Here is a 19,311-nt window from a genome sequence, read left to right on the forward strand (position 1 = left end):
TGGTGTCAAGCTCCCGGGCCCGGCCTTTGTCCCGTTCCCCCCCGCCTGCCGGCGGAGCTCGGCGTTGGTGCGGCGCGGTGCGGTCACCGCATTCCAGGGGCGGGGGCGGGGGCAGCGCCGCGTCTGCCCTTGTAAGGCCATGGCGGGAGTTTCCTGCGCCGTCCGCTCGGGCGGGGCCGGGGCAGGGCCCCGCTCCGCCGCTGGGCCGCCCGCCGGGGCGGCTGTCCCCGGGCTGTCCCCGGCTGCCCGGGATCAGCACGTCTCTCCCGGCTTTCGCGGCCTCACACCGGCCGCAAAACTGCGGCTCAGACCAGCGGTGCCGTCTCTCCGAGGAGGTCTTTACAATTAGAAGGGGGGATTGCCTCAGGAAGCGTCGGAGCCCTCGGCAGTTCCTGTTTCCTGACAGAAAGACAAAATAAGCACGTTCCCCGCTGTCTGTGGCTATCGAGGGCAGCGGGGCTGGTGTGGGGGGCTGGTGCCCGCCCCCACCCAAGGTGAAAGCGCGTTTAATTGCGCTGTCGTGCGGCAGCGCATCCTCTTGTCCCAACAGCCAGTGGAGCTGGTACATCTGGAAGGCTGCGTTTGACAAGTTAACTACTTGTCTGTCTTGGGTTCACAGGCAATAAGCCAGGCTGCGTATCTGGCCTGGCTTCCAAAGAAAACCAGCTTGTGTCAGTTTTGTGGTCTGTACGTCATCCCACCTGGGGGTAATTTTACCCACCTCTGCCAATGCCAGCAGGTGTGACAGGCAGCCAGAGGCCTCAGATATATTAAATTCTCACATTCTGACTTTATTGAGGAAAATACACCTTCTGAACTGAGTGAACTGCCCCATCCCCGGATGTGTTCAAGGGCAGGTTGGATGGGGCTTGGAGCAACCTGGTGTAGTGGAAGGTGTCCCTGCCCATGCAGGGGAGTTGGAACTAGATGGTCTTCAAGGTGCCTTCCAATCCAAACCATTCTGTGATTCTATGACTGGGACAGGGCAGGCAGGCAGCTGCGGTGGGCTGTGCCCCGTGGAGCTCCCCTGGCTGGGAGAGAAGAGTGCTGGGGATCACCAGGAGCTGCTGAGGCAGGAAAAAGGTCTTGCTCTTGCATGATTTTCCCTGTCACTGGTGCTGCCAACAGTATTTTTCATGTATAGGGAAGCGTGGTGGCTTCTGTCACACCTCCCACGTTTGCCTTGTGTGCTAGCGGGATGCTGCAGGCCACCTGCTTGGAAGGCTTCTGCACCACCTCAGGCAGCCTCCCTGGCCCTCAGCACACGTTTCTGTCTTGACAGCCTTTCCTCTCATGATCCAGAAATGGGTTGTTCCTCATGCCGTGCACAAAACTCAGGCCTGTTCTGAACCACCTTTTTCAATCTTGGTTTCTTATGTTTTATGTCTTATACTTCTCCTGCTGGAGTCAGTAGCAAAATTTACATGTAATGTAGCAGAGTTAGCCTTGGTAAGAGCAGGAAGGGGAATCTTTATCTATATTAGAGGTTGCATTTTTATCCAACTGTGGGAAAACGCAGCCCGTGGAAACAATGTAGCCAGGGACTGGCGGTCGGAAGATTTCGCGTTGTACGGAAAGACAGGACCCCCTCCCCCCTAGATAGCCAATTAGAGTCTTAGTATGTGAAGTAAGCAGACGGAAGTTACACTAATCTAAGATATAATTTGGGGTATAAAGAGCTGTGTTGCGCACTAATAAAACGCCATTTGCTGTCCACCACATTGGTGTCTGCGTGCTGATGGACCGAGCGGCCTGGGAGTGGCCGCCGTGCCGTTCTTGAACCAGGTCGTCACGCCTTTCACGAAAGGCAACAAGTGGTGCCGAAACCCGGGAACACGCCTGGGATCGGGAAATTCACCTGGAGTCAGGAAAGCGGCGGCCGGAGCGGCAGGACCAGCCCGGCGGGGAGGGGCGGACCGACAAGGAGGATGGAAGCCCTTGTTAAGGTCGTATTGCAATTACATAAGCAGTGGGGGATAGATTGTAAGTCTAAAGATTTTACTCTCGCCGTTGCGAGGCTTTTGGAAACCGGGGTTCAGAGTGGGCCGTCCACGAGGGCAGTGGACGAAACCGGGGTTCAGAGTGGGCCGTCCACGAGGGCAGTGGACGAAACCGGGGTTCAGAGTGGGCCGTCCACGAGGGCAGTGGACGAAACCGGGGTTCAGAGTGGGACGTCCACGAGGGCAGTGGACGAAACCGGGGTTCAGAGTGGGACGTCCACAAGGGCAGTGGGCGAAACCGGAGCTCGGAGAGGGCCGCCCATAAGGGAAATGGGCGAAACCGGAGCTCGGAGAGGGCCGCCCATAAGGGAAATGGGCGAAACCGGAGCTCGGAGGGGGCCGTCCACAAGGGCAGTGGGCGAAACCGGAGCTCGGAGCGGCCCGCCCGCAAAGGAAGTGGGCGGGGCTGGAGCTCAACAAAAAGAGACTGGAAACCGGAAGTAGCCGGTCAGTCGAGCTCTGACTTGGGATCGGACACCAGCCAGGATGAGTGGCCGGCTACCGATTCAAACTCGGAGGAGGAGGAAGTGGGAATATACACAGTCAAAAGCAAAAACATTCCCATCCCAAATAAAAAGGGACTGCAAGGGAAAAACATCCCTTTCACCGATTGGAAAAAAAATAAAGATTGCATGTGCCGATTGGGTTCCATCACCCACGCTAGCATTACTAATGAAAACTGTGAGTTTTTGTTTACAGGACTGGATCATCGGACGTCCTCGTAATCCATACATCCCGCTGCCAAAAGAGGATGACAAGCCGACAAGCATCCGGTCTGCACCTGAGAGCTCTACACTAGCAGAATCCAATCAGCAGCGACACAGCCCCCGTGGGGGAGGGCTGCGAAGCCTTTGTGTGATCTTGATTTTAGGGCTAATCACCAAAACACAGGCAAAGTCAGGATACCACCCTCATCGGCCATTCAAGTGGGTCCTACAAAGCCGAGACCAAGTGATAAGAGAAAACACAACAGCAGGTGCTCCAATATTTACAGTAAAGGTGCTTGACTTGTTTCCCATGCTTGGAACACCCGATGAAGACATGTTATGGGGAACATATTGGTGTCCAAGCTCAAATCCAGGCAACACCCGTTGCCACTATCCAGGGTATTATTTCTGTGGGTACCGGGGATGTGAGACCATTGTACCGTAGGTTTCTACTACCCCAAGCACCCCAATCAATCGGACCTAACCGGGTTTTCAACCCAATGGTACCCCCACAGTACGATGTAAAAGTTGTCACGGCTAGCTTTACAGCTATCGCACCTGTAATGCCCACTAGCAATCCTTTTAGTGACAACTCTCTCTGGAAAATGATGCAGGCTAGCTATCAGGTACTAAACAAAACTAACCCAAATTTTACAGAGCATTGTTGGCTGTGCTACGGCGTAAAGCCACCCTTTTATGAGGCTGTGGGAATCAGCGACACACCCATACTTGAGAACAGTGCAAATCCGGCTCAGTGTAATTGGGACACAGAGAAGCATGGGATTACGTTAGAGCAGGTGGTGGGAAGAGGCATGTGTGTAGGTAAAGTCCCAAAAGACAAAGAACAACTGTGTGATAAGTTGATCCAAATTAAGACCCCTGCCAAGTGGTTAGTGCCAGCTAACAATACCAAGTGGGTTTGCTCTCTCGCAGGAATTACACCATGTGTGCCATTGGACAGGATCAGTGAGTCCTCCGAATATTGTGTCCAGGTAACCATAGTCCCTAAGATCTTTTACCACTCTGAAGACTTTATCTATAACTCACTGAGTACCCCAGAGCATCATCTGTCAAGACGAGAGCTCTTTATGGCACTAACATTAGGTACTTTAATGATCTTAGGAGGAGTGGGAGCAAGTACAGGAGTGACATCTCTAGTTCGACAGGACAAAGAATTTAGCGCCTTGAGGTCAGCAGTAGATGAGGATCTGGCTAGAATTGAACAATCAATCAGTGCCCTAGAACAATCACTTAGGTCACTGTCGGAAGTAGTATTGCAAAATAGAAGAGGGTTAGACTTAGTGTTTCTACAACGGGGAGGGGTATGTGCAGCACTGGGAGAGGAATGTTGTGTGTATGCGGACCACACTGGGATAGTGAGGGACACGATGGCCAAGTTGCGAGAGGGGTTGGAAAAACGGAAAAGGGAACGAGAGGCGCAGGAAAGTTGGTTTACATCTTGGTTTAATTATTCACCTTGGCTGACCACCCTGATATCTACCTTGATAGGGCCAGTCGCAATGATTCTGTTAACCCTAATCTTTGGACCCTGTATACTGAATAGGCTTGTGACGTTTGTCAAAAGCCGGCTGGAAAAGGTGAACATCATGGTGGTAAAACACCAACAACTGCTTTAAGAATGTTTTTCTTCAGAATTTCCTGTAGCTATCTCTAGAGATACCTCATTACTTTTATCTACCTCTCGTCTAACTTGCACTATGTTTTCTATTCAGGTTTGTAACACATTTTTTAAGATTGTTAACATATCTTTTTAAGACAGTTACATTTTAACCGATTTTAACTGTGTATAGGGAGGGGGGAAAAGTGGTAGTTAAGAGGTACACTAATGATAAAATGTAAGATAAGGTTAAGATAACTTTAGTAAGTACTGCTGCTATGAAACATAGATCAGGATTAAGATAGATTTGGTAAGTTTTAAATCTTAAGATTTTGATACATGAATTTTTTAAGGTAGTTATATTTTAGGCAATTTAGTTAGGCATAGGGAGGGGGGAATTGTGGGAAAACGCAGCCCGTGGAAACAATGTAGCCAGGGACTGGCGGTCGGAAGATTTCGCGTTGTACGGAAAGACAGGACCCCCTCCCCCCTAGATAGCCAATTAGAGTCTTAGTATGTGAAGTAAGCAGACGGAAGTTACACTAATCTAAGATATAATTTGGGGTATAAAGAGCTGTGTTGCGCACTAATAAAACGCCATTTGCTGTCCACCACATTGGTGTCTGCGTGCTGATGGACCGAGCGGCCTGGGAGTGGCCGCCGTGCCGTTCTTGAACCAGGTCGTCACGCCTTTCACGAAAGGCAACATCCAACAATGAAATAAATAGTATTCAAACCCAATGATTTTCCTATTTTTTTTTTCCTTCAAAACCTTATACTGTGTTAACTCAATGATTTTGATTTCTTTTAGTGACCTATTAAAATTTTTTTTTTTAGCTTACCCAAAATTGAAATAATGAAAAATATACAAATAAGAGAACAACCAGAGGCTAAAATGTCAATAACAAATATGTAGGAAGACCTGTCAGAATAAGCCTTCATACTTGAGATCCGAGTCTGAAGTATCTGCATATGAACAGCTGCCAGGTTTAATATTTAACATAATGAGCAATACTAAAGATATTGACTCAGCACAGAGGACTCAGCCTAGCTCACTGTACCTTATTGCCCTTTGACCTTTCATAAGATTTTTTCCTGAATCACTTCTTAATGGGAAAAGGTGTGCAACCTTTTATTTTGAGAAGTGGGGAGAAATTTAGAGACTCGATTTCAGGCATCTTTAAGAAATACAGATGACAGTAATACTGATTTATGAGGAGCAATCTTGTTTCCAGAGAACATATTAGCCAGTTATATAAAAATATGATTAGTTTGCAACATTCTTCATTAGCTCTCATTGCACTTCTTTAGACAGTATAAAAGCATTGTGAGTTCCACTTTACAGATGGTGTAACTGAAACACAAGTGGGCTAGACAACAAGCAATACATAAATGCTTGAGATGTGGTTGGGAATACAGAAGGATTTTTAAAAAGGTAGGTAGTTTTGGAGTCTACCTTCAATGGGATTTGGAAGCTTGCACACTTCAAAAACTCCTATGAGCTTCCAGTCTTTAGACACCTAAATAACTTTAGATTCTACCTTGAAGTGACTCACCTGCTACTTCTTCAGAGGCTAGAGGTCCCTAAAAGAGGGTCTTTTATCTGCTACAGTACTTTTTTCCCAGGCCACTTTTTTCCTAGCTCTAATCAAGTACTACAGGAATGTTTTTAGTTTGAACATCTCTTGCGGTGTTCTTTTCTTTTTAACCTTGCAAATGCATCTCTCTCTCATTTTGTACTGTTGCATTATGTGTGAGGTAGATTTGTCCATTCATTTTGGGACAAAGGCTGGTTCTAATGTTGAATGCAAGGAGCAAAGCCATGCTCTGGGCATTGCAAACACTGGAAATTATTGATAGACATAGCAACCTATCCATTCTCTATGCCCATTCTGCTCTGTGATGACTTCTGTCACATCTTACTTATCTGTGGGCAGGTTGTGCAGTAACTGAGGATGCACAAGCCTGAAGCAGATGCTGTGTAAGCATATGGGGTCCAGAAGCAGTATGGCCACATTCCTGCTGCACTGACTGTAGGATTCCCAGGCCTCCCTGGTTGGCAGGTGAGACATCCCTGCTCCCCGCAGCTTTCCTTCATTTGTTAAGCCCCTATTGTAACCTTTATCCTGGAATTGATGTATGTCTTGTACTACAAATACTTCAAATTTTTCCGGGTTATTTCTTTCCCCAACAGCTGTGGGAGGATGAAATAGCTCTTACGATTGTGCCGTGCTCCCCAAGGAAGGCGCCTGTTTTATTGACAGCAGCAGTCTGCTGCCTTTCTGCACTGTTCTTACCAAGCGTGGGACAGAGGCTCCATCTGCACCCGAGGCACCGTGTGCCTGGGCTCATCCTACATCCTCCCAGCAGCCCCCTTCACACCGCACTGCCAGAGCCCCGCACCGGAGCCCTGCTGCTGCCTGCTTTCAGGCTCTAGGGAGCCTGAGGATTATTCACTCTCCTTAGTAATTAATTCCGACCTTGAGCTGGGCACGTTTGTGTCTCTACAAGCCGGCCGGGTGACGGGAGCATCGCTCCCTCTCGTACCGGCTGCCACCAGCAAGGGGAGCTCCTCATTTGGGATGGGACCGAGGGACCGGCGAGGTCCGGTACCACCACACACAGGAGGGGACGCTGTAAAAATGACATTAAATCGATTTAGGGCTAAATCCTGCTGTGGTCTGGGAAAGGAAAGGGAAGGACCCTACAGGTGACACTCCGGGGTGACACTTGGGGTGCTTCTGAGTTCCTCAAACGTGTAGCGTGCGACTGCCTGCCTCTCCCAAGAGAAATGGTCAGATATTTTACAAAGTGAGGGGCTGCCTTGCTATAGTAACCCCTCTTTGCTCTGCTCCACTGCTGATAATTGCTTCTTCCCAATAATTAGAAACTTAGAGAAGTGTCTACAAGCTCTGGTTGCTTCAGAAGCTTTCCTGAGAGCTTATTAAAAGTCTGTGAAAGTTCTGTGAAACCTGACATCACAGTTTCACCTGTGACGGAACTCTGAGCAGTCTCTGGTTTCAGGCTGAGAAGCAGTGTGTTTATTTTATTAAAAGCTCAAATATATTTTTCTGGGAGGGAAGCATTTTGGGTTTTGGTATTGCAATCAGTTACAAATGCAATGACAATTACAATATCACAGTTATGCCAGGGAAGTTTTAGATAGGATATTGGCAAAAAATTTCTTTGCCAAAAGGGTTGTCAGGCACTGGAACAGGCTGCCCAGGGAAGTGTCTGAGTCACCATCCCTGGAGGTATTTAAAAGAGGTGTAGATGTGGTCCTTAGGGACATGGTTTAGTAGTGGGCTTGGCAGTGCTAGGTTAACGGTTGGATTTTATGATCTTCAAGGTCTTTTCCAACCAAAACGATGTTATGATTCTGTGAGGAGGGAAAAAAAAGTTTTCTGCTTATGTAACAAAATTACTCTCCTTATTTTCAGCAGAGGTACCTGGGTCAACATGAAGAGCCAGAGCTGACCTACCACTCAGATGAAGTTTGCAGATCTTCCTCTGAAACTGGATTGAATTTGGAACAGGTCAGAAGGAAATTTTAAATAAATCTGGATTAAATAAAATATCCAAGTTCTTGGAAAATATATGAAAACAAATATCCTACGGAGGTCCAAGAGCACACACACACACACAAAAGAGATTTGTGATTAATTTATTTCAAACCTGGAAGCCAATGGAGAACATAGTTTATGAACCCTTTTCATCAAGAATTGATGAAATGAGCACATAGGCAGCAGTGAACAAACAAGTTACAATGAAAGAAAAAAAGAGCAATTACACACAGTAAATGAAACCCAGTTTCACAAAGCTCTAGGTACACCTTCCTTCTCTAGCCATACTTCTAGTTCAAGTCTACCTGGATAGTCAACACGAACATGTTAATTTTGATGTTAGGATTAAGAACATGTTCTCTCCCTTATGTAGCATTGGAAAAGTAATGAGGACTTAATGAGGACTGTGAAAAAATGCTAGAAGACATAATACTTTTAAAATTAAATATTTTTAAATTTTCCTATTTGTTAGCCTATCCCATTGAACATTATTTGGAGCTGGCTCCCTGTTGCCAGCTATGGAAGGAAATGCAATTTTTTCTGATGATGACCTGGAAAAAGGTGGGGAAAGGATGAAGAGATGGACCCCCTGAACGGCGGGATCTGTATAAAAAGGACCCCGCGGAGCCGCTTGCGCGCTGTGGGCAGAGCACAGAACTCCCCGGTCGCCCGGCGCTGTTTATTTCGGCTGCCCAGCTCTGTTTGCTCATTTATCTCAAATTAATTAATTAATTTCTAAATTATTTTTCTGGCTGATTATTGCCGATTACACCCTGAGTAGCGCAGGAGTGGCACAGGAGCAGTTGCGCGGGCCTGAGGAAGCAAGCGGATGGCTGATGTGCGTACGGCTCCTGCCACGGCACCTTCAGGACCAGCTGTCGGGACTTAGGACCGACGGCGGGAAAGGGAGCGAGGTCGGTCTCGCGTCCGCACGGAGCCTGCGGGGCTGGAGCGGCCGCTGCGCTGGAGCACTCGAGACCTGCGGGACCGCCCCGTGCTGCCTGGCTGGGGCTGCTGCTCTCAGCACCTAGTGCCGATGTTCCGCTGCTGTGTGGCGTCTTCTGCACCGGCTGCGGGTTCTTCGGGACCCATGACGGGAGCGGGAGCGAGAGCGGGAGCGGGAGCGGGAGCGGGAGCGGGATTGGGATCGGTCTCGCCTCCGCACGGAGCCTGCGGGGCTGGAGCGGTCGCTGCTCTGGAGCATTCGAGACCTGCGGGACCGCCCCGATGGCTCCTGCCTGGGGCTGCACCTCTCAGCACCTACTGCGGATGTGCCGCTCCTGCCACGCCGTCTGCTGGGCCGGCGGTGGGTTCTTCGGGACCGACTTCGGGACCGGGTTCGGGATCGGTCTCGCCTCCGCGCGGGCCCTGCGGGGCTGGAGCGGTCGCTGCTCTGGAGCATTCGAGACCTGCGGGACCGCCCCGATGGCGCCTGCCTGGGGCTGCACCTCTCAGCACCTACTGCGGATGTGCCGCTCCTGCCACGGCGTCTGCTGGGCCAGCGGTGGGTTCTTCGGGAACGACTTCGGGAACGGGTTCGGGATCGGTCTTGCCTCCGCGCGGGCCCTGCGGGGCTGGAGCGGCCTGTGCTCTGGAGCACTCGAGACCTGCGGGACCGCCCCGATGGCGCCTGGCGTCGGGTGCGGGTGCTGCCGAGCTCCGAGGTGACACTGGAGAAGGCTGTGCGGGGAAGCAGGAATGTCAAGGGCACAGCCCCCCAGGCCCGGCCAGGGCAGGACCGGTCAGAGCAGATCCTCCCCAGGCCTCCTGGAGAGGGGAGGCTTTGCCCTGAGCACCCACTGCCAGGCCTTGCCTGGCCCTGCCCAGGGGTACCCAGGTGCTTTGCCTCTTACCAGAGCCGAGGCCAGAACAGCTGTCGCATTCCCAGTGACTTCTCGTGTTCCTCAACTGGGAGCAGCGCCTGTGGGTGCCCTGAGTAGCACAGGAATGGCACAGGAGCACCTGCCAGGGCCTGAGGAAGCAAATGGGTTGATGGTTGTGAGGACGAAGTGACCTCTGCACAGGATTTTCTGGCCCAGCTCTTGTTCTCAGTCCTTCTGCTTTGAGCCTTTGGCGAGGCAGAGATCCTGTGCAGAGAGAGCCCTGGAGTGCAGCTTTGGCAACTTACCCCTCTTCCTCCACATGCTCCCTGCCTTCTGGGCAACAGCACTCCCTGGCATCGCAGCGGCTGTGCCTCTCAGTGGGTTCTTCGTTTTCCTGGCCGTACCACCATGGCAGTCTGATGGAGAAAGGAAAATTGATGAGCCCCTGCTGCCCCAGCATAAGGCAGGGTGTCCCTGCTTCTTCCCCGCTGCCCTGTTTCCAAGTCCTCTGTGAGGCTGAAACCCAGACTCGGGGGACAGCAGAAGGCCAGGGCTGGCCCTGGCCTGGCACAGCACTTGCACCTTCTGACTCATGAGCTGGGCAGAAGGACACCAACCTTACTGGGACGTGGATCCCTATAGTGAGCATTTCCATCAAGAAGTCGTCCCTGTTTCTGCAGACCGGGCACTGGAACCACAGAATGCCCTCGTGCATAGCCTGTCGCTGCAGGAGAAACGAGCCTAGGTGAGGCCCTGTGGTGCTGCTGAGCACCTGCCGCACCGCGGGAGGTGAGGGGACGGCTCCTACCTGGATGCAGCCCCTGTGGAACCAGGCATGTTTGCATACTGGGCACACCAGGGTGTGGTAGGACTTTCTGTCCCCCACAGGGTCCAGGCAGATGAGGCATGTGGTGTTCTCCTCTGGAGCTGCCTCCGCTGCCTGCTCTGGCCGGTGCTCCCAGCAGAAGGACCTGGAGAAAAGAGAAAAGTGCTGGGTGATGTGAGAGGTGCTGGGTCCTTCCCAGGTGGTGGGAAGCAGGGGAGAGGAGGTACCTGTATGGAGCAAAGAACTGGGTGATGCATTCACCCACGGCAGAACAGGGAAGATGGAAACTGCGGTCACACCCAGTCTCATGGCAGGTGATGGTCGCCCCACTGTTGCTGCACACGATGCAGTGCTGGAAAGAGCACAGCAGCCCACATCAGCAGCAGCCTCAGGACCTCCACAGCCAGTCCCACACCTCCCAGGCAGGGAGCAGGATGTGGCCGCTGCTGGGTCACATCCCGCAGGATCTGCCTGGCGGAGAAGGCTTCTGTGCTGGAGCCTCTGTGGAGCTGCTGGGAGCAAGACTTTTGTCCCAGAGTTGGTTGGAAGGGCTGGGATTTCTTTTCTAGGGTCTGGGCTAAGCTCCTGCAAACAATCTCTCCTGGCACAAACCCCCCTGTTCTTCTCAGGTCCTCACCTGCTGTGCTGCCTGCTCGATCGTGTGTCTAACATCTGTGAGCGGAAATGATACAAATCCTTCGGTAGTGATATGCGAGCTCCTCTGAAAGAGCTCGTTGGCAAAATACTGCAGAAGAGAAAAGGCAGGAGGCTGATGAGGAGAGAACGTGGCAGGGACTGCCTCCTGGAAAGCCGGAGGAAGCTGCGGGGTAACTCACCAGGCAAAAGCCGTGGACACGGATCCCGTCTTCCTCCAGTAAGGGTCCACAGGTATCCGGGTCAGCCTCTGCCTGGCCACACAGCATGCACGCTGCAGGGGAGAGAGCAAATGCCACTGAGAATGGGCGTCTCTGCGGGGCATGGGCAAAGCGTCCCTGAGGGATTGCTCCCGGGGCTTGCTCTGCCCCTGCCCAGCTGGCTGAGGGGCAGGGCTGGAGGCCTTGAGGAGAGGAGGGAGCATTGCAGGCAGGTGGTCCCAGCAGGTGCACCCCGCTCAGCCTGGGCCCCGCTTGTTGAGGAAAGGAGGGGCCCGGCCCTAGGGTGATTGGGGAGCTCAGGCCTCTCCCCCCACCTCTCTTGACCCCATGGCTGAGCGCCCCAACAGCCCTGCTGCTGAGCGGTGGGGTGGACACTTTGCTCTTACCCTGCTCCATGCTTGTGGACATGGTGGACATCAATGATTCGCGTCAGGGGAGTCACGGTGCCAGCAGCGCTGGGGTGTCTCCTCAAAATGCTCCTCTGGTGACTCTGAGGGATGAGTGAGACAGGAGTGTGCTTGCAGCACCAGCCAGAGCCCTGAGGTATGGGGTCCCCCTCCTCTCTCGGCAGCCCTGTCTCTCCCTGTCCTCGGTGCGCTCTCCTCACCTCACCAGGTCAGATGCCCAGCCTGAGCCCAGTGTCCCTTTTATAGGTAGCTTGGTCCTGTGGGTCACAATGGTCACTACGGCATCACAATGGCTGCTATGACAACAGTGCCCTTGCCCACCTGCTGCCCACAGTGACACATCCACCTGGTCTAGTGGGAGATGTCCCTGCCCATGGCAGGCAGGTTAGGACTAGATGAACTTTAAGGTCCCTTCCAACTTGGGTTTCTAACCATTCTCTAGGCTTCTAACTTCCATGCTACATTACCGCCTATCCGGAAGGCTCTTGGAGCTATAAAAAAACAGTAAAGTTTTATTGCAGATGCGGGACGGAAATGGAAAATCGGCCCTGGAAGCAACTAACGTGTTTTGCAGTGCTGTTTTCAGATGTGCCTTGCACTTATGGCCAGAGGCTGAGCGTTCAGCTGTCTGCCCATGATTGCTGTCAGAGCAGCACACATCCTTTCACTCTGAAACCCCAAACACAGGACTTTTTTTCTTGCTGGGACATGTAAAGCACTGTGGTGTACTTAATAAGTAAACTTTTTTTTTTCTTTGGGCAAGATGACTGAGATAATAATTCTAGAGGTTCTCTTCCTTCCACTGTTTTTCTTATGACAGATATAAAGATTAGGAACAGTATCCATTGGGGTTCGCAGTGTAATGGGCCATGCAGAGCGGCATCTCTTGTGATGAAGAGATTGTGCTGCAATTATGTGAGCAGGCATTTTAGGATCATGTCCAGTGCACATCTACCCATAAAGAGTACAGCCCTCTGTGTGTGGTTCTCTGAATTGCTCAGGGGTTGAGTGGTGGAGGAAACATTTCAGAAGCAGTTCAGAAGGAGAAAGTACTTGGGTAAAAGAGACTTTTCTGCCCTGTTGCCAGCTCACTACCAGCAACAGTGAGATAAAGTAGAAAGAGCCTATGCTGACAAAGATTTTTATAATAAGTTTATCAGACCAATTCAGAGACTCACAGAAAGATAAAACCCAAGATGGTGGTATCTCTACAGCTTCTTGATCTGGAAACAGCTAACCTTAATCAGAAAATAAGTGTATATGAGGACATTAAACCCAAAGATATCCTGTGACAAAAATGCAGAAATATTAGTATCAGATTCCAGGCAGGTTGCAAATGGCTGCCAAGCTGCCCATGCTACACCAATTTCTCCTTCTCATTTGATTCTTATGCCGTATCTCCTTGTCACCTTCTACCTCCTTGGGTGGACTGAAAAGCCAAAGATCACAGAGTAGATAGACAAGGCAAGGATGTGATAACCCCTTTTTGCCCTGACCCTACCAGAGCCATTCCCTGAGGCAATATTCAGATTATGCAGCCCTATGTCACCTTCTCAAATTGTGATAATGTTGAAAGGATCTTTATTTTAGTGAAGTCTAAGTCCACCATTATTAATATATGTCTGTTCATTAAGTGTACACGCAGCTCTCCCAGTGAGTGCTGTTTATGAACTCCCTGAATACTGCATCTTGAACAGTAATGCCCTAAGTGTAGTCTTTCTTCCTTTAAGTATTTTGGGATTCTTAAGAGTTGTCTTTTCCAGGTAATTGCTTCTCCTAGGTGAAATTATTTTAATTCCAAAATCAATTTGACATTGCAAGCTTTTTTTAAGAATTTGAGCTTAGAAGGGACTGAAACTAAAGAGCTTTGTTAATTGTACGGTTGGTTTCTGTTTGCTCAGTGCTTCAAGTTATTTTCAGTGAAATAATGTTATGCTTATATCTGACACTTGAAAAGAAAAACTAAAAAAAATAATAAGGCATTTTTGTGCTTGCTAGAGATTGTGAACATCAATATTGCTTTCAGCAGTTTTCACTCATCTATGCAAATAACCATGTGGTTGATTAGCTTGTCTGATCTTAAGTTCAGAATGCTGATCTCTGACAATTCAGAGATGCAGGGCTCTGAAAGTTGATGTTATTCAGCAATTTTAGTAAACAGATTCAAATTTTAAATTGCCTATTGTTGCCATAGCTCTGTGTTCTCACAGCATACAGTATCTGTACACCTCAGTGCTTTCGGTGTTAAATAAGGTGAATACAGATTGTTAGTCTCTGGCATTGACAACTGCTATCAATGGCTTTCCTTTGCCATTGTCCAGTGGGAAGTTAATTGTCCTTCATACAGGTCATTAAACTCCTGAAACCACTTTAGCTTCTGTGGATTGGTGTCCAGCTCATTCAGAAACTATGAAAATATTATTTCCCTCTTCTCAGATCCACATCCTTTATCTGAACATGCACCTAACCATGGTTCTGGATATCACATGTTGGTAATATTAAATATGTGTACTTCTATGAGCCCTCATGACAGCCTGGCAGTGATGCAGCTATGTCCAGAGATCTTCCAGATATTAAGGTTTGCCACTGTAGAAAAAACCTCATCTCAGTTGATAGCATCCAACTGAATGTAGGAAAACCTGTTCCCCTGAGAGGCTTTTGCCAGCTGCATCCCTTCAGATGCTCCCAGCCTGATGACCTAAGCTCTGATAGTAATTTTGCAGTGGACAATCTCACAGCTGAATCTCAGAGCTGTGGGCTGGAGGCTCAATGAGACATCTCCCAGGTTTCTTCTAATCTGAATTATTTTGTGAGTCTGCGATTCTCACTGTAGATCCAAATTGCCATTCTAATGTGCTTTACTGTATACTGAGAGTAAACTAATTGCTAGAAAATATTAGCTGGACTAGCAATATGATACCCTGAAATGGAAAAGAGTATGTAAATGTCTACAAATGTAAGGTTAGTTTGAAAAAACGGCCAATAGAGAAATCACAGCAAAATGGTGTGACATTTGTCCTCCATCTAGCACCAGTAATCTTATCTTACAAAAATATACGACCAATTTGGGAAGTCTTTCAATCACACATAGGCTTAATTTTTTCAGGGAGAGATTTTTCTCTTCCTTAAGATCAGTAATAACTTTTCTGGCAATTGAATATTGGTCCAAGTGCACAAATCCAATTAAAGTAATAACCACTTTTTAATTTTAGTTCAGACATGCAAACCAACCAGTGTAGCTTAAAATGCTGGTCTTATACTGCTGCATGCAACTCAGACTCATTAGAGAGAATTGTGATTGAAAACCACCAATTACGCATAGATAGATTTAGACATGCTGCTGGTGGTGCATTGTTTTAAATAGTGATTCCCTCTGGTGTAAGGAAAAATTAAAATTCAGTGTTTTCTGCAGCCAAGCAATACTAAGACCCTGTGAGAAGCTGAGCACTCAAGGGAAAGAGAGAAAAAAGAGAAGAAAATAAAGGAAGAGCACGGAATAACAAGACAAAAGCTCTGTAAAAAAGAAGAAAAGTCTTCTGATTCTTATGCTATTTGTTGCACGTAATGGTGATGGTTACTGATGGAAAATTTCCCAGATTCCTATGGTTTGGTAAAGGGAGCAGTACCAATTACCAAGTTGGCCAGAAAAAAGGGGGAGATTTGCCACAATCATTGGGTGAGTTTGTTTTTTTGGTCTTCAAAAAAGTATGGGAAGTTAATCACATTCTCATTGTTGTTTTTTTTTTTTAATCTGGTGCTGAGAATGTTTTTGTGTCAGCCTGTTAGCAATGATTGACAGTTGCTCAACTGTGAGAGCCTCCAGCAAGGTTTCTCCAGCTCATGTTTACTTAGTGCTTCAGAAAAGCCAGTAGCAGCAAGAACAGGACCAGCAAGCATGGAAAAAAATCAGCTTTTCCTTTTGCAAACGTTTATATTGCAGTTGGGTTTTCTCTCAGATTCCACATGGATTTTTTTCTTTGTCTGCTGGACTGACTGATGACTTTGCATATAAGTTTATTTTTTAATAAAAATTATTTTAAATAAATGTCATTTATATTTGCAATCTTCCTGCCTGTTTTTGAACATGGCAAGAATATAGTACTTTATGGGCCAACATTCAGAGATTGTTTATTTCATAAATATTCAAATTAATAAAATGGGTTAAAAAAACCCAACTATTCTTTCAAATGGCAAAAAGTCCAATTTAAACCATACAGGGAATTCCAGTTTAGGTGAGATGGCCTTGACAGGTATTACTTGGAAAGGTTTTGACACAAGAAAATGAGAACTGATTAAAAATCTAGGCTCATAAATTAAAAGTGAAATGGAGCAATATATAAAATATAAAACGTCTGGGACATGTGAGATACAATATCTTAAATCTAAAAAGGTGATTATCTCAATCTTCAGCATCAGCATGTGGAAGAATTTTTTCGAATTACTTCACACAGGAACCATTAATCTTATTTCCTTCCAACTCTCACAGCTCTTCTGTGATTTATGCAAAGCAACAGTAATCACAATCAGTCAGGAAAAAAAGAGAATGAGAGAATGTTTTCCTTAACGATTTGCATTTTCTGAATAAATTAGTATTACATATGCCTGTCAAATTTACAAGCACATGTAAAATCTTTGTACAGTTTCCACACAGAGACTGAGCAGTGACAAAGCATGGAAGAGATTCAAAGTAGCTGGTGTGAAGCAGCACCAAGATTTTTAATAGAAAGTCTTTTAGCTTAATTTGATTATTTGTTTTCAACAGCCATTTAAAATGACTGAAGCACAAAATGAAAAATACTGTAGAGGAAAGGTTAGCATGCAGAACAGTTCAGGCTGTACACTCATCAGTGCAAGACCCTATGCTTTGCACAACCAAAATGGTCCATATGTCCCTTGTTTCTGCCATATTACATAATATTTCAGCCTTTTAAGATCTTATTTAATGTTTCAGAAATTGAGCTCCTGGGACAGCATTTACCTGTTTGGCAGCATGTAGAATGGTAACTTACACATATATGTCTGTGACAGAATAAGGCATGCCAAATATCATGGCTTAATGTTGTGTCTCAAATTGTGAGAAGCAACATGCAGAAAAGTGAAAAACTGGAGGGAAAACTTGGAGACGAAACGTAAAAAAGAGCAGAGGTTTTAAGAATAGCACAAGAAAAAGAGAGATTGAGGGAGAAGGTGATCACTGTGTATCCACATCCAGTGCCTGTGGATGTGCTGGGACAAGTGGTAGAAAGCATGGACATGTAATCAGACACAGGGACAGACTGTGCTAGGTAGTAATTTTCTTTTTTGTTGTTTTCACTAGGAGGCAGGGCTTTTTCGTTATGCACAGTTGTGATGTGCCTCATTGTATGACATCTGTGTTACAACAGAACCTTTTGGATCTGAAGTTATTGTGCTAAAAAAAGTTAATGATTTGTCCTTACATCCATCATCTAGAGGTATATCTGAGGGAGCTTTAAACTAACAAGTTCATTAGAGCTAGCTGTGTATCCGCAGCAGTGCCGAGATTGGGGCTGACTGAAGAAGTCACCCCAAAGTGATTATCTCAGTAAATAGTGGATTAAAAGGTCCTATGCTGAGCCTCATGTTGCCAGAGCTATGTCATCACCCATGCTGGATTTAGCTAGTTAAATCTAGCATGGATAAATACTTTGTGATAGCTGTTATGGGGAGGGGGGGAAGTTCTGGTTTTTAAGCCAGCTATAGGCAGGTGAGGATACTTTAATACCTGAAACTCACCCCATACTTGGCCCTCCTCTGCCCTAGAAATTGCTTTTGGTACCTCCTCTTAGTTCTCCCAGCTGCAGTTACAGAGATTCCTCTTGCTGGCAGTGAACCTGCAGTCCCTTCTCCTTGGAAGCCACAGCAGCCAGTGGAGCTTGGGCGCATCTGTTGTCCGTATGATGTATGCCTCCCACTCACTATCACTGCAGCTTACATGGTGAAAATACTGAAAAGTGGTGGAAATGACACATCCAGAAGTAATTATTTTTCACTGATGGCATACGCGAACACAGTATTTTGGAGGAGCATTTCTGAAATGCAGTGTGGCTAAGTGTCTTGGAGAAGATGGGTTTGCTAGATTAGGATACCCATTTTGTCACTGCTGCTGTCTAACCTTACAGTGAGCTACGAGGCTTGCTTTGAGTATAAAGACTCTGGGTTGTGAATCCCAGTCATTAGAAATGAGGCAGTGGTCCTCTGCTCCTTTCCAGTCACTGTGGGGGAAAAAAAAACTGCTGCTGCCTTGCTGGCATGTCCTGCTGAAGGAGATTTCAGAGGAAGAAGCATGGATGTGCTACCAGGACACTGACAGTTTCTGGTAGAAAGCCAGGAACAAGCTATAGCAAGAAAAACACAGATGGGACTAGTAACTTTTGACAGCTTAGAAAGTAATTAAATCCATATTGTTTTCAGAGAGCTAGCAAAGGTTGAGTTCTCATCTGTAGGACTAGTGTTTTACTAAATTCTGAAGTTTTACTATAAATAGCTATTCCAAATCTTGTGTTTCTTTACTAAAGGACATTGTTAAGGCATGGCAACTTCTGCTATAAGTCACTTGAGTTATAAGATCATAAAGTAACTGTTAAGGTGAAACATCCCCTTGGAGGTGATATTGCACACCTGTCTGTGTGATTTCTTGCATCTTTTCCTGAACCATCTAGTATAGACTGCTGTCAGTGTGGAACCTGGACTGGCCTTGCCCTGCAAATTCATGCCTTCTCCAGACTTTGAAGCATTTTATTTTAGCTTTTGCTGGTTTCCCCCCACCCCTTTTTTTTTTTTTTTTTTTTTTCCTTTAAGTCTCCAAACTTAAACTTGCTTGGAAATATAGGAAACTTTTTCTCCATGGATGGAGTATGGGCCCATCAGGGAAAGATCAGAATGGATCCATTTCAAAGTTAAATACACTGCTTCCCTCATGGAATATCACTGCACTGAAGTCTGAAGTCACCAGCTTTAGGAGATGTTTTAAGTGACTGGAAAAAAAAATTAAAATCATTTTACTAACTGTCTAAATATTTATAAAAAATCCTGGTGGTCTTGGCAGTTGCCTCAAAATAATTTGTTGCTGCAGCTTACACTGTTGATGCTACTTTATTTAAAACTGAATCACAAGTGGCAAATAATCATCAGAATTATCTCTGACTTGTGCCTTCATCCATCAGATCCTTCTAATTTCAGATCCTTCTTTTCTTCAGTGTATCTCCTCATCTTCAAATACTAAGCTCCAGTCTATTTTCCCCTCTTTGCCTTCACCAGGTCTTTTTGCATTACTTCCAGTGTCTGGAAGATATTTTCATTCATAATTGATGTTTTAAATTTGATGGCTCTGTCATGCAGGGACTACTGAATAAAACAATCAGTTTGTAAATTTCTGATTAAAGTTTTCCTCAAAACTTTGTTCAGCTTAATTATTATATTGGAAATAATTTCCCAATGTGATAGCTAAACTAATATTTTTTTTTCCTTTCAG

At 47.1% G+C, this 19,311-nt stretch overlaps 2 protein-coding genes across 2 annotated transcripts; one reads left to right on the forward strand and one right to left on the reverse strand.

Annotated features, from left to right (window-relative positions):
* The first annotated feature begins 3,032 nt into the window (after nt 1-3,032).
* Nucleotides 3,033-4,939, forward strand: LOC127381202 (MLV-related proviral Env polyprotein-like). The gene has a single exon (XM_051611163.1). It carries the CDS (start codon nt 3,034-3,036, stop codon nt 4,342-4,344), a length of 1,311 nt encoding a protein of 436 aa, XP_051467123.1. The 5' UTR covers nt 3,033; the 3' UTR covers nt 4,345-4,939.
* Nucleotides 4,940-8,915: 3,976 nt separating this feature from the next.
* On the reverse strand, nt 8,916-11,820 carry LOC127380792 (PHD finger protein 7-like). The gene is made up of 9 exons (XM_051610274.1): nt 11,799-11,820; nt 11,374-11,465; nt 11,175-11,282; nt 10,765-10,889; nt 10,520-10,682; nt 10,329-10,435; nt 10,017-10,127; nt 9,742-9,860; nt 8,916-9,568 (listed from the first exon to the last, which is right to left on the reverse strand). Exons 1-9 carry the CDS (start codon nt 11,818-11,820, stop codon nt 8,916-8,918), a joined length of 1,500 nt encoding a protein of 499 aa, XP_051466234.1.
* Between the last annotated feature and the right edge of the window lie 7,491 nt (nt 11,821-19,311).

The sequence above is a fragment of the Apus apus genome, chromosome 2 (genome assembly GCF_020740795.1).
Source record: "Apus apus isolate bApuApu2 chromosome 2, bApuApu2.pri.cur, whole genome shotgun sequence".
In the NCBI taxonomy this organism is placed as follows: domain Eukaryota; kingdom Metazoa; phylum Chordata; class Aves; order Apodiformes; family Apodidae; genus Apus; species Apus apus.

Bases quoted from the DNA above. Each gene is read 5' to 3' on its own strand.
- LOC127380792 (XM_051610274.1), bottom strand. From the start codon at position 11,820: ATGTCCACAAGCATGGAGCAGG. The intron at 11,466-11,798 runs GTAAGAGCAAAG...TCTCCCCTGCAG, and splicing joins GTCCACAAGCATGGAGCAGG to CGTGCATGCTGTGTGGCCAG. The intron at 9,569-9,741 runs GTAAGAGGCAAA...TTCCCCGCACAG, and splicing joins CTGTTCTGGCCTCGGCTCTG to CCTTCTCCAGTGTCACCTCG.
- LOC127381202 (XM_051611163.1), top strand. From the start codon at position 3,034: ATGAAGACATGTTATGGGGAACATATTGGTGTCCAAGCTCAAATCCAG.